The sequence below is a fragment of the Anas acuta genome, chromosome 1 (genome assembly GCF_963932015.1).
Source record: "Anas acuta chromosome 1, bAnaAcu1.1, whole genome shotgun sequence".
NCBI classification, from domain to species: domain Eukaryota; kingdom Metazoa; phylum Chordata; class Aves; order Anseriformes; family Anatidae; genus Anas; species Anas acuta.
The window spans coordinates 60,326,397-60,354,340 of NC_088979.1; the positions used below are offsets into that span (position 1 = coordinate 60,326,397).

The following is a 27,944-nucleotide window of genomic DNA, read 5'->3' on the forward strand; positions in this document are numbered from 1 at the left end:
AAGAACAGACCCACTCCCAACAGCTGCAGCAGCTGAACAAACAAAAGAAAGGTTGGGTTTTTGATTTTCTTTGTTGTTTTTAAATAAAATGTGTGGTTAAACCATTGAATTCATTGCCATTGGATGCTGTGGAGGTCAAAAAAGCTCAGAATAGCTTCAGAAAGACACACAAAAGCCACAGGAGGTCCATGGAGCTGTCAAAAATACAGGGATACAAGTAACATCCATGACTCCTCGAGAAGCTCCTCAGCTACAGACTGTAAGTAGCTGGATAGATTTAACAGAGTCATGCTGTATTTTTGCCATTTCTCATACCTTTTCTCCCAAGCACCTCCTACAGACCACTGTCTCTCGGTTACAAGCTAAACAGACCTTTTATCTGAATTTGTACACTCAACCTTGGAGTACTGCATCAACGTTTGGTGCCTCCAGCACAAGAAGGACATGGGTGTATTAGAGTGGCTCCAGAGGAGGGCCATGAAGATGATCAAGGGGCTGAAGCACCTCTCCTACAAAGACAGGCTGAGGGAGCTGGGGTTGTTCACCCTGGAGAAGAGAAAGCTCTGGGGAGACCTTGCAGTGGCTTTCCAATACTTAAAGGGCTCTTATAAAAAAGATGGAGAAGGACTCTTCACTAGATACTAGGTAGATAATGATAGGACAGTGGGGAATGGTCTTAAACTAGAAGAGGGTAGATTTTGATTAGATATAAGGAAGAAATTCTCCACTCAGAGGGCGGTGAGGCCCTGGCACAGGCTGTCCAGAGAAGCTGTGGCTGCCCCATCCCTGGAGGTGCTCAAAGCCAGGTTGGATGGGGCTTTGGGCAACCTGGGCTGGTGGGAGGTGTCCCTGCCCATGGCAGTGGGGTGGAATTAAATGAGCTTTAAGGTCACGTCCAATGCGATCCATTTCATGGTTCTAGGATCCTTAGCTCAGCAGACAGTCACGTTATTCCTGCACTTTTAACCTCCAAAATCAAGATAGGGAAAAAAAAAAAGTTTGTTTCATCACTACAGAAAACCCCTCCGTAAGACACTGCTCAAGTAGCAATAGTTCATTTGCCTTTACTTCCCAGAGTCTCAAAGCCGCATACGAGGCTTGGCTTTCCAATTATGAGAGCAGTTAAGCAATTGATTAGTCATACCTGAGCAGACAAATAAACACTGCAACACCAAACTACCCACAATAAATCTGGCAGTATGTTTTCCCTACACCTTTACAACTGCACCCCTCTACCCAAAGGGGCAACCCTGACTCGGTGCCCTCCACGGGTGCACCCCACACACCTCCCCAGGGCTATGTTTGAACAGCAAAAAGCCCAGGCTGAGCCTGGAGAAACACGCCGTGGATTATTACCCTGCCCCGTCTTCACTGCTGGTACTGCCGAGATGAGATTGTCGGCTCTAATGGGACTGCTGCTGGAGGCTCACGGCTTCCTCAGCCAGACCCAAGCTGAGCACAGTGCGTTGAGGACGAGGCTTCAAGAGAAACCAAAAGCCCGACAGGGAAGCACTTAAACCCGAACTGTCTTTTCAGAGCACCTTCAGAAGAAAGAATACCAGAGGCATCAGGTGGAGCTGCAGCATCCCCAGGCACAACTCATCACAGAAACCACTCTGCTGACAAAGCCCCACCTTGGGGCTGTGGGATCAGAGCAGGCACCCCTTAGCTTCAGTCACACCCTGGAAACAGAACCCAGCCTCAGAGGAGTTCAGCACAAAACCAGGCAGGGTGCCCTGCGCAGGGCAAAAGCAGGCTTCACACCAAGCAATGCCCAAGGTGATGCCCTCCTGCTGCCCCTCTTTCTTAAAAGCAGGGGCAGTAACATCTAGACTGGCTACAAAAGAGGGAAAAGTTTTTCTGTGTCTAATCACACCCAAAAGCACAGCCTATGACTCAAAGATAAAACAAACCAAGAACCGTAATTTATCACCCATTTAAAGCCTACTGCAGCCAGTGCCTTACACTGACCAAATAAAAGCAAAGGCTTCTCCCTGGTGCCCAAGTAGGCAAATAGCAGAAGCAGGCTGAATCCACAAAGCTGCCCCCTGGGAGCTCTTCGTGTGCTGCTGGATTGCTCCGGGAGCAGCGGGAGGCAACTGCAGCAATTTTTAATCTAGACTAGGACTGCAACAATGCAATGGCACAGAAAGCGATGGCAGCAAGACTTCAAATCCTTAGCAAATGCAGGTACTAAGGAGCTACGAATAAGCCATTCAGTAGCACAGCTTCCATGTGCAGAACCAGGTTTGTTCCGTGTGCTTGGCACAGCGATGCTAACGCTCACCTTCTGTGGAGGATCTCATTCACCTCTGCCTAAACCCAAATCTCACCCGAACACTCACTGGGTATCCTCCTCTTTCCCAATCTAAAGCAACAAACGTTTGCAAACTGACAGCTTTCCAAAGTCCCACTGCTTCCTCTTGTATGAATGACAAGTGGCATCAGATGCTGCAAGTAGGAAGAACTGAAGTTACAGGATAATTTATCAGGGCACAATACACACTGCTAGGCTGAAGTCTTTCCAAAGGGATGTTCCAGAAGCAGCAGAGAGCAAAGATGCAGCTCCAACAAACTGGAATTGCCTCAGAGACTTCAGCAACACTATCTCAAAAAGCTGTTGGCTCAAGCGTTATCTTCACGGAAGACATCACCAAGAAGTTGCCTTGCATGCAGAAGAACATAGATAAGTTCTTTCAGAGGACAGAAATCCTTTTATATATGTTGCAAGAAACAGAAAGCCAAGCTAACAACAACAAAAAACCTAGGACCGTATTGGAGTTTTCTAACACATCCCAACTCAGAGTGAACAATCCCAAGTGAATACCCTATTTTTAACCTCTTAGAAGAGGAAAATACCCTCTTGGAAACAACACAGTGAGGTTTGAAAGGAAACATCCACCATTTAGACACATCTGACCCATCAAATAATGATTAAGACAGTTCTTATTCATTTTCAAGAACAGACTGAAAATGCTTGTTTTGTACAGTAAGTTAGTCAAGCAGCCCTGGCTTTACACCAGCCTTTGCAAGGCTTCTGGAATAGCCTGCCTCATTTCGTACAACACTGGCATGCTGCCCAGTCCTGCACACCTGGTAAAATACTACACACACGGTACATCCTCCCTATCTTAGTGCCTTGCAGCAGAATTAGTTCTAGAGCACCCAGAAAATAAATCCTGCTATGAAGACTGCTCTTAAAGCATCCGCAGTAGCTCCCGCGGTACCTTCTGGCAGCTCTAAAAGCAGCTTCCCCCAGACACAGACACACTCTAACCCGTACCTTCACCAGCTTTTAAAAAGAAGTTCCCACTTTTTAAAACTGAGTTCCTACAGCACACTTCAAATGTCTGGATTGCAGCTAAGTAATGCAAGTTCTGCTTCATGACAACTCATCACCCTCACTCTGGGCTCAGCCACCAGTGCTTCCCAAGTGATTTAACCCCTAAAGGCCTACAAAACACCCTAGTACCTTCCAGTGCAAGAGTGTCTCCCTTGCAGTGCCATTCTGCTGCCCAAGGCGTTCTGCCCAACCCTTTTCCAGCTCTGACAGCAGGAACCTGCAGCTGTGCTCACTGCAAGCTGCTTGAGCAAAGGGTTCTTCAGCTATGGAAGACACCAGCTCACTGACTCCAAAGGCAGGCTGCATCTGCTTGCATGGATCCCCTTGGAGAGGCTGTTTCAAAAAAGCCAGGAAGGCAGGGAGAAGGGTTTTATGCTGTGAGGGGAATGTCACTTCGTTAACCTGCAGGAACAGCACCTGAGGCAGCTTCTTCAGGACTACAGAGCCTCCATATTCTACTGAGGCAGAAGAAGTGTAGAAAGATGAAAAAGGACCTTAATATTAAGATCAGGATCGTTTCAAACTAACCTCAGCATACCTCACCTCAAGCATCGCCAGTTTCCTGAAGGCAGGCACTGCCGTGAAGGTGCCATTATTTCTCTCGGGTAGTTTTATCCGGAGAAACTGCGAGAACACCCCTGTAAGGAGACCTGCATTAACCACTACCAAGAACAAACCCGAACTTCAAAGCCATCACAGATGGCAATTAGGTGAACATCAATCCTGCTTCAGGACTCTCACTGGTGAAGCAAAACCACCAAGGCCCCATTTCAGGTGCAGAGCACAGCAGTACAACATCACTCCAACAGCTCCAGTCCCTCCAAAAGACACCCAGAGATGCCAGGCAGGCTTTACAGCCGATCAGCAGGCTGTCCACAACCAGAGTATTTTGGTTACTTCACTGCAGTACATATTTTGCTTACTTTAACAAATGTTTATGGCTGCTTTGGGTCAATTTTGTCCTGCTGAAGCACTGCATTAACGACTGACGATGACACCACAGCTCCTCTGAAGGCCAACTTACGACCCCTGCACAGAAGCTCCATCTTCAGGTGATGTGCACTACACAGGGGTGTGAAATCTTGTCATTAGTACACACGTGTGGCATCAAGGCTGGCAGCCCCATCAATGCTTTACAGTAATAATTTTTTACTTTCTCTTGAGCTTTCTTGAAGCTCAAACGTTTGTGAGCTATTTCATGAAGTGCACTTGCCTCGTGCTTTACCTGATTAGCAGTGCTCTGTGCAGACCTTCCCCATCCTGCCCTTAACAGAACTGAGAAAAGAAAACGATGCTTGTCAGAATTCACCTTGGGGGAATGCAAACTCTGAAACACTTCAGCTCCCCTTGCTTTGGATCTACCCTATCTGTTTCTTTCAAAAATGTACCAGAAACTGTCCCCTAAAAAGAAAAAAAAAAAAAGGAAAAAAACACCCAATTTTAATCAGTTTAAGACCTTTTATTTTTCTTCTCCTCTTTAAACCAACCTATCTGCATGCCAAGGAAAGACTAAATTTGTCAGATTCCCAGAGGACTCCACCTGCAGAGGACAGAGCAGAGCATTTCCTAAAGGCCCTAAATGTTCAGATGCTAACACCAAAAGAGGGAGCCCCTATGAGAAGGTGACAGTCCAACTCCATCACCAGGACACACCAGCTGGATGCAGAACTGAGGAGCCAGGGAATGGAAGAATGATAAAGCCAAGACTGTGCCTCATCTTGTTTTAGGAAACTTATTTTCAGATGTCTGCTGTCTCCCTCTCTGTCCCCAGAGGGACGAACATCCCACGCACCACAGGTCACCCTCCGGAGGGGTTTCTTTTGTTGCCTGTAAAAGGCAGGCTCTGTCTGGGTTCAGGAATAGAGTAAGACTTGTTTTTTTCCACCTAGAAGCAATCTGCGTATTCACTGTGCAACTGAACATTTCCCTCGAGGTCTCTGTCCCCTTTCAGAACCGAGGACAAGGCAGGTCAAAGGATGGATCAGGAAGCCTTAAAATGCCCCGACTGGCAAATTCATTTCCCAGCCCATCCCTGCCATCCAGGATGCCCTCCTGAAATACTTGATGTCTGTGAGGATCCAGCACTACGGGGGAGTGTTGCAGAACATCCACGCTATGATTTTGCCTGCAAACTATGACTCCAGCTGTATCCAGCACCAGGCTGAGGCCACCTCCTGCAGCCAACACAGGGAAGAGCACCCGACAAGTCACCAGCCAAAACCAGGACAGGTTCCTACAGAAAACCAAGCAGTGGCACGTTATCACAGCACACACGCACCGGGGGAGCAGTACGGTTGTTACGCCGAAACCAAAAAGCTCTCTTCAGTCTTTTCAAAGCCTTAGTAGCATTCACAGCTACAATAATTTGAGGGCAGTCTGGCACAAGTTACTTTATGGTCCTGAAATGTTTTTAAAAACCAGTCTGTGTCACTGTAAGTTACAGTGCTCTTTCTCATCCCTGCCTCAGATGGTGCTTTCCCTAGATCTGAGGGTTTTGGACTGCTCTAAGGGAACACCTACATTTTCTTCTTCGCTTGCTGACAGCAGCTATAAATAAAATTACAATCACTCACTTAATTGAGAGTGACATACTGACATCTGAAAGCAGGGTACTTCTCCCAGCAAGCAGCATTACCAAAAATTAAAAGATAAGCCATCTTCACAAGCAAGCACAGGCAGGAAAGAAGTCAGCAAGCTGACAGGCCTCTTCCAAACTGCAGAGCCCTCTAAGCCAAGTAATTAACTCAGGCCATAAATAACACCCAGATGTGGTCAATTTAACTATCAGCAGTTTACAATATCAAAGCCAGCTAATTACAACAACTTTGTATCGTAACAATGAAGGATTGCTCGCTCGGGTCCGCTGCCAAGTCCCACGAAGGCTTCGGCTGTGTTTGTACACCCAAGCTACCTTCTGTGAGACATCCGTGTGACACGGGAACTAGCCTGAGGAAAAAGGGGGGGTATTACCCCATCCCTGCACACTCAAAACGCTTTAACACACACACAAGGAACCTGAAGAAGTGACAGCAAACAAACTGCACTGCGATTTCTGCTTTTACACTGCACACGGTCATCAGTTCCGTGCGCATTTCCACTCCGTGCAGCTACTAAACACACAGAACCTGCAAGAAAAATATGTTTCAACGCATTTGGCATGGAGACTCAGTTAGTTTAACAGAGGTAGGAGCATTTGTGGCTGCTAGTTTAAATAAAACTGCTCCTAGGCACTGCCTGCCAACAGGCTTTCAGCATTAGGGGCTGTCTTTTTCCCTAAAGCTCGTTCTTATTCATCGCTTGAGCAAACAAGCAAGAGTGTCGGGGGCTGATCAATTCCCCCTCAAATCAACCTCAATGAGAGGTTGCACCACCTGTATGTGGAGGCGGCCTCCCTGCTGCTCACCCACTGCCCCTACAAACGCTGGTGCTGGCACCCAGCAAGGAGAAAATAGCCTCATGGCTAAATAGTCCTGATGGGAGAAAACAGCCTCAGTCACCAGAGACTGGCAGGGAAGCAGCAAGCCCTTAACAGCGACCATGGCAGCTCGTGTAGAAATACACCAAGGGGTGCTCCTGCTCATAACTCATTAGAAATACACACAAAACAGGCTAAACACAACAAAACGCAGTAAGAATAACGCTCGGGCAGTAGCTGCTTGCAGCCAGAGTTACAGGGAAGGCCAAACACTGAGCTGGTGGAAGCCTCCCACCTGGCCCTGCCTCCCTTACAAGATTACCAAAACCGATTGCTTTTGTTTGAAGATTAGAGCAGGATTTCAGACCCCATCCAGACAACTGCTGAAACACACAGCTTTAACGACACAGCCCTAATTCCTCCTCTTTTTTTTTTTATTTTTATTTTTTCCCCTCCAATGGAACCACACTCGCTATGCCGGCAACATGGGCTTGGGGGAAGCAGGACTGTGCTCTGTGGGCAGTGTGGTTGTTTCCTCTTTTAGGGGGTGGGAGGGAATGGGCTGGATTCCTGTGCTGGAGCAGGGAACAAACCCATTTGTTTCCTAACTGGGACCCAAAAAGCAACTCTGGTCAATTGTTTCTGGATGCTACGCACAAAGGAAGCCAAAAAATTAAGGGATTTTTCTCGGGTGGTGGTTCCCCCCTTGACTTCAGCTACAGCTTATGGGGAAAGAAGGCTCAGCCAGATGTTTCACCTGCTGGATATAAGTCTTCATCTTTAGCCCAGCCCATCAGGAAACACAGCTCACTCTGTAAACACCTGGCCCCGTTTTCCAGATGCAAAGTCTGTCAGTGGGGTGAAAAAACCTTAGGAAACTACCTAGAGCACCCCAAAAAAGGATTTTCCCCTTTCTTTTTTAATCCACCAGCACTCAGAGTCTGTATTAATGCTTGGCCCACAAGATGGCACTGACAGAAAGATGCCGTTCTCTCTTCTCCCCTCTCCCAGAGCAGGCTGCAGCACCGGCCCTGCACGGATTCAGAGAAGAGACTGCCACCTGCTGAAACACCCCATCGCCCTCCCACAAACCTGGCTTTCCCTCTGGACCTGCATCGGGACACCACTTGCTCCATCCGAGAGGACTGAGGCAGCACGGCTGAAGACACCTCATTTTCAGTAACAGCAGTCTGAGGTTACCACCACCAGTTCTCTCTGCTATCGAGAATGTTTCAGTATTTCCCGGAAGATGCAAAGACCTGGAAAAAGCTGGCAACATAAAAAAAAGGCCCGTTTCCCACACTGGGCAGGCTCACTGTTCCAGCTCTCAGTAGCACTGACATTTGATGAAACATCTCAGTCCAGGTAGCTGCAGCGGAACAGAGAGTTCAAGCTGGGACACGCAGGAGTTAGGGAGTTATCCTGGTGTTCAGCTGAACTCGGTAAGATCAGATTAATTCCCCCCAAGGAAATGCAAAAATCACCATATTCTAAATAGGTCTTTTCCTTTAAATTAGAGGAAGTCAGCGAGGTGCTTTTCTCCTCTCAGCAAGACAATAATGCAAAAATCAGGCTTGCAAAAGCTCGTCTCCAGAGCAGACTGCACAGCACCTTTCCCACACATACCAAGAGATCTGCATGCAAGCAGAAGTCAGGAGTAGTTGCTAAGCTGAAAGCATTTAAGAAATCGCAGCAAATCACAGACCATCTAAATTAGATATTGCATCATATCCACACAGCATCAACCTAGAGCACCTCCTAAGTCAGAAATAAAAATCAAAAGAAGATTCTGCTGAAATCGGTACACAAAAGCTAAAGCCACAGCCTGTTTCTGTGGACTCTCTTCTGGATAGTTCGCATCTCAGGTCGTCTCCAAAGCCCCTGTCCTGCCAGAGCTGTTCTTCAGCCTAGGGGAAGCTGAGGGGAGGCCTTATGGCAGCCTGCAGCTCCCTCACGAGGGGAGCAGAGGGGCAGGCGCTGAGCTCTGCTCTCTGGGGACAGCGACAGGACCCGAGGGAACGGCATGGAGCTGGGACAGGGGAGGGTCAGGCTGGGGGTTAGGGAAAGGTTCTGCACCCAGAGGGGGGTCGGGCACTGGGACAGGCTGCCCAGGGCAGGGGTCATGGTGGTCCTTGTGGGTCCCTTCCAACTCAGGACATTCTGTGTGTCACACACAGGCCTGGGAAATTCAGCTGACACCTAATAACGAGATAATTGCAATCAGCACACCCAACTGTGGTTGTACAACCTCAGCTTTACCTCCATTTCTGCTTACAGGACACCCGTCAGTTACATTTCTTACAAGTCCTGAGAAATACGTGAGGAAGGTGGCAAGACCTCTGGAGCACAACTTCACGAGTCACCTGTGAAAGCCACAACAGCCACCAGCACGACCACAGCCATTCCCTGGAAAGGGGCAGGAAAAGAATAAGAGGCAGCGAGGCTCTGACACGTGCACAGAGCTGCCCCCCGGAGCACGCTTCACAGCCCGGCACTCACCTCGCAGCAGGTGCTCAGGGCCAGGCAGAGAAGAAGTTCAGAAAGCCAGCAGACTGATCCTTCCCCGACGAGCTTCCCAGCAGAGAGCTGGAGGGCAGGGGAGGGCAAAGGAAAGCAGACAGCCCGAACCCCTCTGACAAGGCAGGAGAAGAGCACGAGCCAGCAAGCAACCTTTCCGTTCTCTTTTCTTTCTCCGCAGGGTCTCTGAAGCTCTGCCCAAAGCCTCCTCCCCTCCAGCTCTCTGGTTTCCCTGGATTTCCTAGCTCCCACACTTCCCCTCACATGATCAGCTCCTCTTCTACCAAAAAAGCACGGCCACCCTTTAGTGAAAGCCGTGGGCTATATTTGAGCGTACGACAGCAGCGCTGAGATCTGCTGTGCGCTCTGCATTAACAGCACAACACACTTTTTTTTTCCCCTTTTAATTGCAGGACGAGGCTTTATTCAGACCTCAGGACTAAAACCAGCCCCACAAACAAAGCGGTTGCACTGAGGCCTCTCCCAAAGCACAGGGCAATTCACCCGGGGGGCGGCACAGAGTGCCCTCAGCAGATATATCCCAGGTGAGAGGCGGAGCAGAGAGGAGCAGCACATCTCTGCAGCTCTCCCTGTGTGCACTGAAGCGTCCTGGAGCGGGTCTGCCCTGCCACACACCCCTCACATGTGGCCCACGCAGTGAGGGCGGATGGATCGACGTCTGCAGCAGGCTCACATTCATGCTCCAGGGGTTATGTCAGCACACAGTGCACAATAATTTGCAGGTACACAAACATTTAAGGTCTAGCTCAAAACTTCTGAACAGATTTTTATTCAAGGAATATTCAATAAAGGCCCTAAGTAGCCAAAAAAAATGCTAGCACACTGCCCAACCATTTTTGTGACAGTACTCCGTAGGGAGGCACACACCTGTAATTCACTTTTGTGATTTTTGTGAGAGCTTGGGTTTTTTTTCCCCCCACTTTTCAAAATGTCGATCTTTAAATCAGTATCAGGTGCTTTTGAGCACGTATTTCAAAGAAAATCATTCCTCCTATTTAACAAAAGCCACTGAAATCAGTGGTTTGCCAGCCATAGTACAACATAACACTGAGTGCTGCAACAGCTCAGGCAGAACCCCAAAAAAATTCCCCTGGGAAGAGCAGGAAGGTTAAAGGGAGCAGGGTGAGAACCTGAAATGCTGTCGGGCACACTCAAGTGTGAGGCTGTGTCTTCCACACTAAAGCTGTGCCAGCTTCTGGCACTACCAATCCTCCCTGCCCCACACTGTATGGCTCTGCCTCTGTCACCTCACCACGCAGAGCGCCATGCAAACAGCACACAGATTTGGTTTGACCTTAAAAAAAAAAAAAAAAGTATTCTTGATAAAAAAAAAAAAAAAAAAGGATTTCCCCACCATATTATTGTAGGACACCTCTAACAAAGTAATATTCAAAGCCTTCTCCTCAATGGGAACACAAAGAATTGGTGAACTTGTGAATCATCGCTCCAGGTGTCCTCTTTGTGCACAAGAATCCTTCAAATCACACACAGGAGCCACTCTAAAAATGTGTCTAAATAGCCACGTAACAGCACCCTCCTGTCTTCAAAAGGATCCAAGATGTACTACCAAGACTCCAGTAACACAAGTCAGGCTGTACTTGACTTATTTATGATGAGCAAAACAGACCAAGAAAATCAAGAAAGAACTGCATGAAACAGTCACGTGCAGAACTGTACCAGTACATGAGGAAAAGGACAGAAATCAGGAAGGGGGGAAGGCAGTGGACACATCTTGAACAAAAGATGTGTAAATTCTTTGTATAATCCCTTTCTTACCAAAAATCTAGCCAAGATCTCAGTCTCCAAATAAAAGCTTTCCAGTGTTTAACTGGAAGTAAATAGCAGTAACTTTAAAACATCAAGATGCTGGAAAATATTTACAACAAAGAAGCAGAAAGGCGCTCAGCTAAGACATCTGGTGGCACACCTCCCGTGCTAGAAAGACCTTCTTTCTACTGGAAAGAAACCAAGGAGCAAAGCTAAAGAAAATATTTCTCTGACAAGGCAAGATGAGAGCCTGAACAAGTGCCAGAAGGGTAGGTGTGTGATTGAATTTCTATAATATCATTGTAATACTGGCCTGAAGCTCTTCTGCACGAGAACCCTCGCCGCTCCTGATTCACTGGCAGACGTCAGCTAAGCCCATTCATGCTAGCAGCTTAGTTCAACCTAAATCTTAGTTCAATTTGCACCTTTTACAAATGGATCTCCAAACGCCAATGTGCACAGTACCTTCCCAAAGCCACACAGGCAGCAGGACTGCAGCCGTAACAAGCTACGGAAATACAAAGGCTCGGGGAGAAAAGTAACATCGCCTAACAGATGAGCTGCCATGGCTGGGTGGGGAGGGAAGAGAAAGACAGGCAAACCTGCTCCCAAATGATCACCTGGTCTAGCAGAATATTGGCAGCCCTCACAAACTTCTCCCCAGGGCCACAGCTGCGTTTCAGGCACATTTGTATATCTTGATAGAATTCATAACCCTTGAGACTTCATTTCCCACATTTGCATGTGGTGTTCTGAACCTTAAGGGTAAATCCTTCAAGATTTACAAGAGACCAGGCTTGCTTTGTTTCTCCTTTAATAAATTTACTACAGAAATAAAATCCCGATTTCGGCCTTGCTGCCTCTGTAATAAGGTGACCAATCTGAATGACAGAGGCACGGGTATGGAGAAGACTCTCAACTCCTTGGCTCACCTATCTTCCTCCATGAGCCAGTTGCCATCTTTCCCATCAGTGTAACAGAAACACAAAATGTTTTGGAGCTCACGACGCACTTGTGGTTAAGCAGGCAATAATCATTTTCCTTCCATGAAAGCCAGCAGAAACATGTTGCAAGATGGGACTCGGGAAATTTGAGGAAGTAGGACTTGGTGGTGTTCACAGGATACATCAGCTGTTCGCTCCTTTAAACAAGGGACAGCAACGCACAGCTTTGTTCTTCTATTAACCTATGTTTAACTGTTCCCCAAACAAACCTCTCTGCTGCTGAACTAGACAAAGATTTCTCTAATGGCCTGTTTTTGGCCCCACAAGCTGTTAAGCAGCTCTGATCAAAGAAAGAGGAAAGCACACCTATCCAGGAAGCTGAGGCTCCTTTGAAAAAGGAACAAACCCCGAGTAATGACACAGGTACAAGACAATCATTACAGAGAGACATATTAGGGCTCCAACAAGAACAAATGCTCTGTGACCGTCACCTTGTCATTTCTGTCTCTTGCCAGACTTTTGCAGAAGATGCTACGTGTCTGCAGTGAGTCCCATACCAATTACATGGATCTACCAATACTCGTCCAGAGCAGAGTCCACCACGCACAACGATCATGCTGCAAGCCTTTTCCTCAAACCCATTTAGCCAAGCAGGCCTTTCTTCCTTTAAAGGCAACATAGCTAAGTGTTTTTTTCACCCAAAGATAAAACTGTGTGGGAAAACGACCCTTAAAAGAGGACTGGGAAGAGCAGCATATAGCTACTGTACCTCCCGGAGGAAGCCGCGCAGTAAGTTGTGAACTTGCAACGCGGGCAGCTGTTCCACAGTCTGTTCCATCGACGTAGACATTTGTCGTATGCAACCGAGCTTCGAAGCTTTAAACTGCTCCACACTCCAATTATTCTAAGCAAACATTAACAGTTTCCAGAAGGGGAAAAAAAAAAAAAAAAAAAGCAATATGGAGTTCCATATTCAGGCCCTAGCTGAGATCTCAGGAACATTTTTTCACAAACAGGTCTCATTTTTTAAGCCGTACATGAGAAATCTTTATTTTAAAGAAGTATTAAAAGACAATACTTGCAGAACAATCTTCTGATTATTTATTGAAACTATTTCTGCCTTACCAACAGATTTCAACTTACAAAGGATTACTGCAAACTCCAGATTAAGCACTCATTTTGCTCTGGAACACTGAAACATCAAGTACTGCAGGGGCAAAAAGGAGCCATTGGTTCCCTTTGAGGAACAGGGGTCCTCATTAGCATCTGAGCTATCCTTTCTGGATATGCAATTTAACTGCTCAGACTTACTGAGGGAGAGGAAGAAGATGGTAACTTTCAGACACCTGAACATGCCCAGGCCAAGAACATTTCTCACCTCTGTCCCTTATCTTTATGGAAGGAAGGCAGCAGCCATCACATCCTCCATAAATGAACATAATATAGGAAAACATTCAAAAAAAAAAAAACACCTACTGCAGCACAGCCCTCTATCTACCACAGCCGTTCATCAAGCTCTCAAACGTGCCATAACAGAGGCTCCAAATGCAGAGCCACACAGACTAAGAAGCAAGAAGCTCTGACAGTTTCATCAAGTTACAATTCTACTACACCTGTGACTACTTCAGATCTAGGAACTAGAAGTGCTTGTGCAAAGCTGACCCTTGGCTAAGCAAACGAGTGCTGTCTTTGTACCACACTCCAAAAACCCTACAGAAAATCACCCAACCTGGCTACATATAACTCGACACCAGCCTCAAGTAGAGCCATGCAAAGCTCCACAAGGAACACGTAGGAAAATCACATTCACAAGGTCACATTTCCCAGCACCATTCCAGAGCTCCCTCTGATACCTGCACTGTTCACATATCTCTTCTGTTTCAATGATCACAACCACACCCACTGGTTTATCAACCATTTATACTCACCATTAACTCTTCAGTGGTGAATCTGCCCTCTGAGATAATCTGCCCCTGAAAAAAATCCCTGTCACAGTTTCCAGAGATGCTCTTCACTCAGTGCAAAAACCAAAGGCAACCTTCAAAGCGAGCAACCAGCCTCTTCTAAAGCCTGACCAGCAGCAAGGCAGCATTACAGACACTGCACGGAGAAGCTATGGCACCTCCCCAGTTCCCACAGCGAGCGAGGCAGAGATCCACGAGGGCTGACTCACACCTTGTTAAAGGAGGCAGGAAAAAGAGCCCAGGCTCAGCAGTCCTGCCAGATACCCACTTGTTGAGTCCGGGCTACCATTCCTCTCATCTTTGGCCACAGCAAGGGGGCTGGAGAAATTAATGAGAAAACAACAGGGAACAGCCAACCTGGGAGCACACCCAGAGTTCGTAAGGCTCGCACAGAAGGCTCCATACGCCCAGGCATTTGTGCCCCTTCCTGCCAGCCTCTCACCTCTCCTGGTAGCTTGGGAACCATTCCTGCTCCGACACGCTGAGCTGGAAGGCAGAAGAAAGGAGTTTCCGGCAATCTGGCTGAGAAGCCCCTGAGGCCACGTCAACAATTTGGTTATGCCCAAAAAGCATTCAGATTCCGAGAGGAAGACCAGAATTATCTTTATTTTTTTAAATCGTTTTTCTTCACCTTCTCAGCACAAGAGATGACAAAAGCTCACTGCAGCTACAAAAGACCGAGCTGCAACGCTGCCTGCTCCCAGCCTGGTACCACTGAAATGACTCCAAGCTCAGTGAGAGACCTGCCTGAGGGGATGAGTGAAGAGAGGTGGATATCCGTGGTGGTTTTTTCCCACCTTTGGCTCTCCTGTTTGCAATACTGCATTTATTTCTGAAGGGAGACTCGATGGGTCTCCCTCACCGCCTCACTCTGCCTCACACACGTCCACTACTTGAACCTTAGATCGGCTCCCACACGTGAAAGCTCAAAATATGACTTTGCACAGGTGTTAAAAAATAAAAATTAAAATTAATAAAAACAGCAGCTGTGAGGCAAACCAGAAGGCTTAAGACAACGCAAAGCTGGCTCCTGGGGAGCCAACCCTGGGGGGTTTTATTTGCCTCACATTTTATTTGCCCTCTCGATTTTAGAAGATTTTCTATTTTTTTAGGGGGCATCAAGCCTTATTTCACAAGGAACGGGATGAAAATAAAATAAAAAAAGGCAGGTTTCAGATCTTCCCCCGTGCCAGGAGCCGTCCCCCCCCCCCGGGCGCCTCCATCTTGTGTCGGGGCGGCCCCGCAGCCCCTCTCCCCCGTCCCCCCGCACTCACCTCCAGGCGGAGGGCGGCAGCGCAGCCCCGCAGGAACTCGCGGATGTTGCTCAGGCACTCGGCCTCCGTGCGCGGCTCCGGGAACACCTGCAAGGCAAGAGGCGGCCGTGCTCAGCGCGGGGTCCCCCCTCCATCCCTTTTACCATCCCTTTTTTTTTTTTTTTTTTTAATCCCCCCCGGCTCGTCCCTCACCTCCCCTCCCCTCCGCGGGCGGCGGCGGCGGCTGGGCAGGGCTCGACCCGGGAAGTAAACAGGGAGCGCAGGAAATGGCGGGCGGGGCAGGAGCCCGCCCCCACACGGGGCGGGATGAAGGGAAGGGAAAGGGAAAGGAGAAGGGGGAGGCTGTGGGCACGCTCGCTGCTTGTTAAAATTAGGGATTAAAATCCCAGCCCGCGGCCGGTTGGCTTCACCCGGCGTGGCTCCGGAGGTGCTGTGAGGAGACGCCCAGCACACAGAAGGCGCCTGAGGAAGGGGAGAGCCCTGAGGGGGCTCAGCCAGGAGGTGTCTCCTTCAGGGTGCCCACAGGAGCCAGACACACGCTGCACACACTCACCGCCACTCAAATGCTGTGTGTGTGTAAGCATCGTCTCACCCTCCAAAAAATAAATAAATCACCACTGATTTCTTACAAAGCTTTTACCACAGAAACACTGCTCAAACCATGAGGTAACCAGACCCACAGCCCTGGACGCGTAGCTCTGAGCAGCAAAGCCAAGAGCAAAAGTGCATTTGAAGACATTGGCGGCAAAGGTGGCTCTGCCACCATCACATCCTTTGCCTACACAGCACGCTGGAAAGGAAGTTTTGTTACACGCACACGTGTGTCAAGACAACACAAACTCACACACAATCCATCGCCTCCAGATGATGGGCATCCAGAGTGCCTGAAACTTAGCACAAGGCTGCCTCCAAACACTGCATCAAGCCAAAGCCGGGCCTTCCTGCAGAGCTAGTAGAGCATCACAGATGTTTCCGACCCTGTGGTACCACAAGCATTGACAACACAACAGCATGACAGGCTGAACAAAGGTATGTAAAACACAAGTTGCTCTCACTTTCTAATCACAAAATTCAGATTAATTTTAAATGAATGCCTTTATTTCATAATACAAGGAATTGCTATCAATATCAACTGAATTACAGAATCACAAAATTGTCTATGTTGGAAGAGACCTCAAGATCATCGAGTCCAACCTCTGACCTAACACTAACAAGTCCTCCACTAAACCATATCCCTAAGCTCTACATCTAAGCATCTTTTAAAGACCTCCAGGGATGGTGACTCCACCACTTCCCTAGGCAGCCCATTCCAATGCCTCACAACCCTCTCAGTAAAGAAGTTCTTCCTAATATCCAACCTAAAACACCCTTGATGCAACTTTAGCCCATTCCCCCTCGTCCTGTCACCTGGCACAGGAAGAAGTCTCCTTTTCTCAAGCAAGCACACACACACACCAAGCTCCTCCAATTATTTGGTACTATGATATACTGCTGTGGGTTAGGAATAACCATAACCCTTTCATTATAAAAAACATAAAGGGAATGCCAAAGAAGTCTGACGTGAGTACAACAGCCTAAATGGGAATCACAGTAAGTTTGGAAAAGATACAAACAGAAACAGAACCCCCTTGGAAATATGATGAGCTTCATCCCCCTTGCATTGTTTTTGCCAGTTTTGTGTTTATTGTTTGCTACATGTTTTGATTGCTCCAATTAATTTACTTCTTAATTTTCTTAGGCAATCTCACGCTTAGCTAATGATCCCAACACCCGCTGTTAGAAATGTTTCTGGAGAATTCTGTTAGTAACTCCTGGCTTATGCTTCTGGCATGCTCCTGCCTCATATTGCTGTCTAACATGGGACACACAATAATTACAGAGTTGCAATCTGTAACTTTTTTCTTATACTGGTTGCAAAATATCTGGTTTTGATCTCCCTTTACAGGTCATACTGCCTCATCCCTTTTTTAGCACCCACTATTTCTTGGTTGCTCCTACTTCATCAAAGCCTCTTCATCCTTAAGCTTAAAATTACTCATGATCTCCAAGCAAGAATAACCTCTAACAAGAAACCACTTGAAATCCAGATTTCTCTTAAAAGAAACAAGCTTCTTGCTTCATAATGTAGTCAAGTGTCTCAGCTTAACACTCCTTATTCCCAAAGTGCTGAATAAGTCAAGCACCAAATTCAGTCATGGCGAGAAACCCAGATATGTGAATGACTACCTCAGAAGAAACTGCACATACCTCATAGAAGGTTTCACAGTACCAGGGAATAGGTCAAAAAAAAAAAGGATTAGGAAGGACACCTGATTTAGAGGGCAAACAATTATGATTAAAGAAACAATAAGAAAAAAAAAAAAGCCAAACATGCCAGATATGTCTTTGAAATCTCAGTCCTACCAGAACTCAAATGCATGTTTGCTGTTAAAAATCATCTTCCCTCAAAAAGAATAGAATAAGTTATGGTAAATCTTTTAAAACTGTATTTTTTTCTCTGTCAAAACAAGGGAGGGTAATGGACTTGAGCAGTACAGGAGGGTGACACAAGCAGGCTACATCTTGTCAGCTCCGTGGGTACAGTGGCATTTTTATCCAACGGGAGACAGAAGCATATGGGTAAAGAATCTAAAAATATCGCAGCATTTGTATCCTGCTGGAAATGTGAAGTGTTAATGATCCCATAAAAAGAAGCAAATCCATTAGGTTATTTAAATGGGAAACCTCAATGTGACTCTAGCAATCTTCTACCAAGAAGCACGATGACCCGAGCAGCACACGCAGAACCTCTGACTGCATCTCCAAGTTCAATTCTGTGGGCCAAGTCAGTGTTAAAATTACACCTGTGGTAGCAGACACTTGATCCCGTTACAGGCAGCGACACAGGTAGCATTTATAGCCCACGGACTATTCACAACGCAGCATAAATGCAAGCAGAGCACAGGCAGGCAAGGATTAGTCTGCCCAAAAGAAAGCAAACACGTTCAGAAAGCCAGGATAAATAAACCAAAACCAAAGAGGGTCATACTCCAACATTACTTAGCTTAACAGAAAGCCGATTGCATGCACGTAAAGGCAATGAAAAGAAGAGGTTGCATGCTTTCCTCGCCGGTGTTTGCTTCCTCCTCTTGCTGTCACAGCCCAACGCTGTCAGTTCATTAGCAGGGGCTGTCATCTTGTAACAAGCCTATACCACCCGCAGTACAAAGAAGCCTCAGTGTCCAACTGGAACCTCTACGTGCTAGAGTAACACAAATAAAAAAGAATAACTGTAATTAGAAAAGACAGGACTTCCAGAGGGACCTGACAGATTCTTAATTAGGGACCGGGGCTCCACAGAGGAATCCAGCACAATGAGCAGAGGTAATGCACAGAGCGGCAGCAACAGCCTCAACCACTTCGTGGTTCAGGGACAGGTTCTGATTAAGCCTTCATCCCTCGGGGAATAGTTCCAGAAATGATGGGTAGTTCAACAAGGACACGCAGGCGAGGCACCACAGCTGTCAAGAAGTGGACTACATTGTTCTCCATCTTCTCTGGATGGTAAAAAATGTATGATACATATAGATGGTGCCCAGCTCTGTTACCTCTGTTTTGATTCAGTTTAACTCTGTAATTTTAATCAACAACAACAAATGCATAAAGAAGGGCAAAGCAGAGACAGGAAATACTGAGAAAAGGAATGACGGGCTGTCTCAGGAAAAATGAAAAAGGCTACCTGTTGGACAACGAAAGTATGCCAAGAAAATAAGCAACGAATGCATAACAATAAATGAGTTTAAAACACAAAAAGATGTCCCTTTGATTGGAAAGAGTAAAATCTATAAATTAATAGCTGCTGATGTCTTCTACTTCTGTGTATGGAAAACTGGCTGTGCACTCGCATTCATCTGATGAGCAAAATGGGCCAACGTAAGAGAGGTCTTTCAAACAAACTGGAGTGAAGGCAGTAGGAAGAGACTGATTTTTGAAACTGCTGTGTAGGAAGCTTGCTGTCATTCAGTCATTTATCTAGCATGGCACACAATATGTACAACACGGTTCGGTACGAAGGGAGACCGTCCCAGTGAGAAGAAAGCAGAACCAGCAGCGAACAGAAGAGGGACCTGCCAACTAGCAGGTGTGTCCAGCAGACACTTGAAAATGTCCTGTGCCAGGAGCGTGGCTTCCTGAGGCCAAAGTTCAAAGACTCAGCCTCCAAGCAGGCACGCCAGGGGAAAAATTCCTGTAAAGAGGCAGTCCTGCACTTCAAAGAGCATTACAGAAGAATGAAATCATAAGGGGACGTGTTATGGACGAGGGCGCTGTCCTCTGTCACTATGTGCCGATCATTTTTCCTGTTCATTCTGCCCGTGGTCTTTTTTGCACCATATCCACCCAAGACACTGACCATAAGGACCCATCCCTTGGGGCAGAGACACCAACAGCTTTCGGGTTCCTGCTCTGTCCCTCCTTCCCACAGCACCCATCCGCATCAGTCAGATCCGTCAGGGACAGGAAAGAAAGGAGCACAGAGCCATGGTCACAGCAGAAGGTGCAGCTGCACTTTAAGAGTCACATCATTCATATCCTTGACCAAGGAGCATCCTGCACTCAAGCCCGGCCACTTCACAGACTGCAGGTCTTGCTGGTGAGGTGGCACTAGCAGGACTCTGCAGTTAAACTAAAAACACAGAGCAGGATTCTTAGAAAGGCACATTCTGGGCCGTAGGCACCTTGATGGAGCACCAGACCTCACAATGAGTTTGTTTCTGCTGTACAGTGGCTCTTTAATACTGATTTTTCCAAATCTATAAAGCCTGCTGCCCACAAAGTTTTCAATAATCAGCAGCACAGCAGCTGCTGTGTGCTACACACCTGCGCTCTGGCACGAGGAAACCCGTGCTCTGAAAACCCAGCAGCAGACGCAGTGTACAAAGTGAGAGCTGGATCCAATAAAAGACTCTCACAAGCCATACTCCAGCAACCAAATTTTTAAATTCACAGTGCTCACTCAGAAAAATAACCCACAGACCCAAGAAGGGAAGGTAGGTGCCTTAAAATACAACCTAAATGTCTTGTATGCTGAGAAGGACACCCAGACTGAAGTAAACCAAGAATCAAGCCACCTTTCAACCCAGCAATTCCAGTCCCATGTTTAGCCCCACTTTTTTGCCCTGCAACCTTATCCCACTGATCAGGAGCCTACCACCCTTCCTTGACCATCCCGTGGGCCATACCAGCTCACCAGCCACAGCTCCCTGCTCCCTCGATTTCCACCCGGATAGAGCAGCTGGAACAAGAGCACTTTGGTTGTCTGAAGACTTCTCTAGCTCCAAGTTCTTCTGCACATGTTCAAAAATGCCCCTTTGTTGGAAACAGCCCTCAAAACACCAAGTTCAGCTAATGCTGGCAAGTTTGGGAAGGAAATTTACAGCCCTCTTAAAATGCCAACCACTTCTGTGGCAGCCTAGATAAACTGGTTCTCTGAGTCTTACACAACACCTAGAGCCACTTTTCTCTTTAAGCTGCCTTGTGGAAATGATACCGTGAGACTGATACAGCTGTTTGAGATCATCCCTTCAGATCTGCACCTGTATTAAACAACGCTCAGGAAAACAGTATGTTCTCTGCAGTGGAAGTTACTGGATTTTTGTTACCTTCCTTGGACCCTGGTCAAATTCCCATCAAAGTCTACAAACAGACTTCCATGGGACATTTGATCGCTCCCTAAGATACAAACACAGTAAGTTAAGGGCGTCACGGTGTTCCAGATGCTACAGCTTTGTTTTCAGAAGTTTCCATTCTATTTTTGTATTTCACACACACACAAAAAGAGGGTTAAAAAAAAAAAGAAAAAAATATAAGACGGCACAGAGAATGCCAAGCCTGTAAAACTTAGCAAATACAAGACTGAGAGTTGCTTTTGCAACTGCAATTACAATCCACCTGCAGGCCCGCCTTGTGAACTAGAGAGTCTGCTGACACACATGCATGTGAGAATGCATAAATGCATAAAGCATCACACATCGGCACACATGAGGTCTGGTTACAACTGCACAAGTAATATTTCCACCCATTATAAAAATTCCTAGTCCCACATCCCCCCCGCCACCATTTTTTCTTCTTATTTTCTTGTCTATTTAAAGGAAAAGGTGGCAGCAGCTAGCAGGCAGCTGTCACAGCCCCCTGTGACTTTACCAGCCCGGGGTTGCTGGGCTCCAGGAGCGACCCAGGACGATGCGGAGCATTCCCTGGAGCTGGAGTGGGCGAAGCACCGAAGCACCATGACGTGTTGCTCCAGCTGCCAGCAGCGTTGGGGCAGCAGCCGACGAAACCCAGCTGAAGGGGTAATTTGGGAGCTCTGTCAGCAGCGGAGGCCGGTAAGCAGGGGTGTTGCACCCCCTCCCACGGCCCCCTGCAGTGTCCCCGGTGCGGCAGGCAGCGCCGCTGTTCGGATGCGGCGTGCGCTCGGGCTGCAGGAGTCCAATCGCTCAGGGTTTGTTTACACTGGAAGAGCTCTGCTGCTAGCGGTGCTGGCATCGCTCCTCCGTGTGGATGTAACATATGCCAGAGAGGGAATTCCTCTGCCAGTCTAACCGTACCGCTTCCCCCAGTGATATCGACGCAGCCAACTAAAGCACCGCTCTGTCAGCACAGCTGCATTGGCTGGGGGCGTAGGACTTTACGGCTTTTTTCCCCCCTCTGCGTGTGTGAAAATACTCCACGGGCCTACAAAAACCCTACAGCGGAGACCCTGCCCCGGGCAAGCTGCCAGCATTTTCCTATGGTGCTTGCTGCAGAGCTGGAAAATGGAGACCCGAATGCTCCTAGACCTGAATGCTCCTGGACCCGAACAGCATTTAGTGGGCCAAGAGGGGACTCTACCCACAAGGTCTGCAGGGAGGAACAGAGCTAGGGGAATTTTAAATAAATGTATACTTCTATCTATAAAATTTGTAAACTTCACTGTAAGGCCAGACGTGCAGTTTTTTCCAAGGTTTTTCCAAGTTACAGTTGTAGACATCGTCACCTGAACGATGCGCTGCACTCTGCCCCCTAGCACGCTGTATTAACCACAGGGAGAGCACTGACAGCACCCCAAAGCTCCTTTTCCCCACAGAGATGTGGTGCTCAGAGGATGGTCTGGGTACCCAAGGGCTAAGGAATCACCTCTTCTGTTGTCCATATTACATGCAGACCTAGAAAGAACACATCTAGGGGCTGTAAAAAGGATGTTAAAGAGAGTGAGATCGGCAAAACTACACTCTCTCTGTATTTTTCTCACAAAAATGATTTCCTCACAAATACTTTCACAAATTTCCCCCTCTTCTCTGGGTCTGGCATTCCCTTACTTAACTCAGCCTAGATCCTTCAGCATTAAGAAGGTCTGATATTTGAAGGAGAAAGGGACACCGAATACAGACACAGGTCCTCTGCTTCCTCAGCATACCGTGTTTCTCTGGACAACATCACAGCCACCACAGTGACACAGCCAGTGAATAAATGCAAAAAGCAGCAGCGCTCTCCACCAGCGACCCTCCTGTACTCCTGCACTCACAAGGCAGCAGGAACAACGTGGTGACTGACAGCGTGGTCAATGACAACTCCGTAATAAGACCAAATGATCCCATGAGGAAGCTCACAGTAGCACTTAAGAGAATGAGCCCTATTTAGGAAAAAGGCGTTTTAATGCTCTCACCTGGGCTAACCTTCCCCAAGAGCCGGGCTCGCCCTCGCGGCTCCTCCGCCCTGCAGCAGCACCACCCGCACGCACAGCGGCCACACGGCGGCCTGCCCGCAGGCGCAGCTGCCCGGCGGGGATTATTCTTGCCAGAAGCACAAATAATCTCCTCGGGAGGCTCTGCGTGAGGACTGTTGCCCGGGGGAGAGAGCATATGCACGTTGAAATGCAGATTTAGCTTCTCGTCTCCCTGGTCTAGTCCTAGGTTGACCTGCTGTGCCAGCACCGTCCCTGTGGATTTCAGCGAGGGCAGGCTTTTGGCCCGCGCCCTCCGCTGAGGCACCTGGCTGCAAAAGCACTGCTGGTTATTAATGGTCCTCCTAAGCACCTTCCCTTTCTTTGCAACGCCTGAAACACCACAGTCAGGTCTGTCCTCCTCACCAGGACAGAAATATTTGGCCCCGAGACATCCATGTGAAACCAGAGCCCAGTGAGCCCTGCCTTCACCTGCTGCTTGCACCTGTCCTCAGGCTGACAAGATGGCCACCGCAGCCTGGGCCCTCCTTCTGGGGCCTCACGTAGAGCGATCCTTTCACCTTGGGAGCCATTCCTTCCTAAATTAAAACCCAGACTGCCTTTTTCCACCAAAGACCTCAATTGCTAAGTCAAACCTCCCACCAATCCTGTCACGGTGCCAAGAGATAACCAAACATCGACACCAGGCTCCCCACATGCCACAGATACCAGCCCCTGGATGCAGTGCTCGATGCCGGGCTGACCCCAAGAGCCAGACTCCTTCCCCTGAGGCATCTTCCCTGTTTTCTTCTTCAGGCGAATGGAGCTGTCCTCAAAGAAACGCTTATCAGTCGAACAACCGGCCGAAAAAATGAAAGTACAAACGAAACTTAATGGAGCGCGAAGTCTAATATGACAAGGAAAATTCCCGCCCCAGTTCTAATCTCTATTTACAATGTCAAAAGTGGGTCAAACGGGTCTGCAGTGGAGGGATTGGTTTGGAGAATGATCTCTGCAATGAAAAGCGTCCACGCAGCGAGCAGTATCGTGCCGCGAAACCTCCACGGCAATCCTCTCCCTGGCCCTCCGAGCCACTCAATTTTACAGCGCGGGGGCGAGAAGCTGTAACTCGAAACCCTGCCTTCATTCAAACATGATCTTAGTGCGACTCCTCAAGGACTTACAAGAGCTGAGACACCGCTGGAATTGGGCACAGGGTGCTGGGTTCGGTAACTGCTCTCCCTTTTCTCTCTTTCCATAATCCTGTTCCCCAGACGCAGGTTGCTGGGCAGTACCATCACACTGCCCAACCCAGCCCTTCTGCTTTACCTCGGCACGTCCTCCCTTGAAACGCAAAGGAATCACAGGGATGTCCAAGAGCAGCCCCAAAGTGAGAGACACAATTCATAATAACATCACTTTCCAACGTGTTTTCATTCACAGATCCTGGAATCAGCTCAATTTAATATCTGTCTTCTGCTGTTCTCCAAGACAGATGACTGTCATGTAAGCAAACGTAGCCAAAGCATCCTGACAAGAAGTTATTCTGTGCGAAGACGGCGCTCAACTACAAAGCAGTCCAAAGGAAGAGAACACTACCCAGCCTTCAAACCCACCGATTTGTTTTTATCGACTGAAGAAAAATCTGTTCTTTGACCTTCAAGTGCTTTATTCCTTTTATGGTCAAACAACCTTTTATTTATTAAAATTCTTCTACTAATTACTCGCAGGGTACCCAGAGGCTTTAAAAGCACAAAATGCCAAAAAATGTACTATTACATTCCTACACATATCGAATCCTCTTTCTAAACAATTTTGGAAAGAAATAAATGAACTTAGAGCATTTTCTAGAAAACATCTTAGAGAAACTGATAAACATTCCTGCTTATTTTTAATTTGTATATTTTTTTAAGGTTCTTTTTGGTTTTCGTTGCTACTTTGTATTTACAGGAAAGGGAGCTCTGTCAGTCTTCAAAGTGCCTGCTGATGTCAGGTATTTATAGAAAGTTCCGATCTTAAATGAGTTTGAGAGCTGATTCAGCCTACATCTGTGGGCCAAACTGTGTATTGTTTAAACCTCAAAAAAGCCCAATTTGAAGTGTCAGCTTTCACGACAAATAGGGAATAAAAGGGCTCATATTTAAAATGCTCTCAGGATAAAAATAATGCATAAATAACAGCAGTAGCAAAAAAAAGACATGAAAAAAATAGCTGAATTCAGGGAAGGATGCAAATTTTATGTCTTATTAGCAATGCAGAAGAAAAAAAAAAAAAGAAAAAGTATTATGGAAATATCTCAGAGTTATACCTCCTTCAGACTTACACCACTTTCTCGCTGCCAGCCTGTGTGGTATACACTCTGAAGCTACAGCGAAAATATTCACACAGTTGGATTGGAAAATGAGTTCATGAGTCCTTCTCTGAGTTAGAAAGTACAGTGGGAAAGACCCACAAAAATAAGTTGGGACCCCCTCACAAAACAGATAAGCAAAGAAATAGCCCTTTAAAAAAAGAAGAAAAAGGGGGAGAAAAAGTGATTTCCCCCCAGACTAAACTAAAGCCAGAGGAGAAAGGGACCTCAGACCAGCATGGGACCTCAGGCAGCTACCTGCCCCATGCCCTGTCTGGCAGAGAAGCAGCAGCCTTCCTCCCACAGCAGCTCTTCCTCCTCACCTCTCCCAGCGGTCCCAGCCCGCCCACCACCACCTGCTGCCAGACCCCGTGTCTCCACACCACCAGGTCCACACCGACGTGCACAGGACAGATCCCAGCACCCCACAGACAGCTCCTGGTGCGCTCCGCTGGGCACAGGGCAGGCTGTGCCCCTCTGCAAAGCCTCCCCTGGACCTGAGGTCGGGAAGGGACCCCAACATCTGAGGTGTTGGCTGCTCTGAAGTGAAAACAAGAGAGAGCCTCTCGTTCATATCAGCAGAGCCACTCCTAGCAATACCGTACAGAGAAAAGCACGTGAAGTTGGGAAACACTCTTCCAGCACTTCTTTCTGTCATGCTCGTGTTTGTTTTCGAGCCTGCCGTAGAGCCTGTTCCTCATGACAAGCTCAGGGCACCGTCCCACCAGGCTGGCCGACACCTCCAGAAGGGGAAGGACTTTCCCCAAAGCCTCTCCCTACCTCACAGCTCAGCACCCAAAGCCTTGGAGCAGGCGCGCAGCATTTTCACCTCCAACATGCAGGTGGCAACTGGAGGGGAAAGGTGGTGGTGGCCATCCTGGGCAGCTCTGCCCGTCACCCGTGGTGGCTCCCACGTTGCTCATGGAGGAGGTCTCACCCCTCCAATCGTCTTGGTGGCTTTCCTGGCTGGTTTCTGTGTCCCCACTTTGCTCACAGGGACGGGAATGACCCCACTGAGCCCAGGGGACGCCAGTCCTGGACCTCAGTGCCATGGCGCAACACAAAGCAGCGACAACTCCCCGTGCGTGGCACACCGAGCCCGGCGCCCCACCAAACTCCGAGTGGTGGCTCCCAAACTTGGTGGCTCAGCGGGCGACGCGAGGAAGCCCCAAAAAACAAAAAAAGTTGAACCCCCCTTCCCTCCACCAACACGGGGAGTGCCCTTCGCTCATCCCCAGGGGGAAACTTTCCCCAGCGGGCACCGCAGCCCACCGAAAATAATAAAAAAAGGAACAAGAACACCTCAAACCAGGGGGTCGTTATTAGCATTGGGAACGGCGGGGGCGTGTGGGGAGGGCGGGGAGGGGTTGTGGGGCTCCCTGAGCAGCCGGGTGCCCCCACGGGGGAGCTCGGCACCCCGGGGGCGGTGTCGGAGGCCGCACAAAGGCGGTGCAGCCCCCCCCGCCCGGCCCCGCCATGCCGGGCAGCCGCTTACTTTGTCGATGGAGCCCGGCAGCAGGCGCTCGAGGAGGCGGCAGAGCACCACGCCGTCCTTCAGGGAGGACTGCAGGAAAGCCTCGGGGTCGGCCACCGTCTTCTTGGGCGACTCCAGCACGCCCAGGGCGATCAGCCACGTAACGGTCTGCTCGGCCGAAGTCATGGCCGCGGAGGCGATGAGGAGGATGAGGAGGAGGATGAGGATGATGATGATGGGGAGAGGGGGGGTGATTTTTAGGGGGAGGGGGGGGGGCTTCAAGCGGATGCCCCCGCCTCCCCCATGTGAATGCAGATGACGACGCCCCGCCGTCACACCGCCACCCCGTGTCAGACGCGCTCACACACACACACTCACACCCTCACACACTCACACACCCTCACACACACCCTCACACACTCACACACACACACACACACACACACATGCAGCCGCAGAGCCGCCTCCTCCCCGCCCCCTGACATCACGGGGCTTGCGCGCCCGCGGAGGCTCCGCCAGGGCCGGGCGGAGGCTGCCCCCCGCCGGCCGCCCCGGGCTCGGGGGGAGCCCGGCAGCCCCCCGAGGGAGGTTTTTGGGTCAAAAAGGGAGGCTCTGAGGCTGGCACAGGCTGCCCAGAGAGGCTGTGGGTGCCCCATCCCTGGAGGTGCTCAAGGCCAGGCTGGGTGATGCCTTGAGCAACCTGCTCCGGCGGGCAGCATCCCAGCCCGGAGGGGCTGGAACTGGGTCGGCTTTAAGGTCCCTCCCAGCCCAAATGGCTCCGTAATACCCCAGCTGTGATCAGATCTGCCAGAGGGCAGCGGTGCCTTTGGACCCATGCCGAGATAAGCCAATCCTAACCCATAACACAGGCAGATTTTCTTAAACTCTGACGCCCGAGCTGCAATATCTCTTCCAACATTTCTCGGCACCAACCATCTGAGACTTCTGCTTCCCCGCTTTGCCTTCTTGATGCATATTTGGAGCAACAGCTGCCTACCAGAGAGCTACAGAGAAGGCAAGCTCACCTATTTCTTGAGATCGGAAAGCAGCACAGATAGCTTAACCACGTCCAAGAGGGTGGAGGTGCCCAAAAGGTTGAAGAAAATGCCAGTCTCTTCCTGGCTTCTTTTCTTTTCATCCTTTCTTTTCACAAAGGATGGGGCATATCACTATGACCAGTTTTCTCACCTTTCTCTG

The 27,944-nt window shown here is 48.6% G+C and overlaps 1 protein-coding gene across 6 annotated transcripts in view; it reads right to left on the minus strand.

Annotated features, from left to right (window-relative positions):
• The window catches only part of ARHGEF7 (Rho guanine nucleotide exchange factor 7), a 110,805-nt gene extending 83,656 nt beyond the window's left edge, over positions 1 to 27,149 (minus strand). For 4 of the 6 annotated variants that reach the window (XM_068678402.1, XM_068678386.1, XM_068678393.1 and 1 more), the window contains exons 1-2: positions 26,769 to 27,149; positions 15,246 to 15,332 (exon numbers count right to left, since the gene is read on the minus strand). In XM_068678402.1, coding sequence (XP_068534503.1) covers positions 15,246 to 15,332; positions 26,769 to 26,933 — 252 coding nt within the window. In that variant the 5' untranslated portion in view covers positions 26,934 to 27,149. Of the gene's footprint in view, positions 1 to 13,935; positions 13,990 to 15,245; positions 15,333 to 15,437; positions 15,575 to 26,768 lie in introns of those variants that run through there. The other 2 variants (XM_068678419.1, XM_068678410.1) reach the window with 2 other exon arrangements.
• Between the last annotated feature and the right edge of the window lie 795 nt (positions 27,150 to 27,944).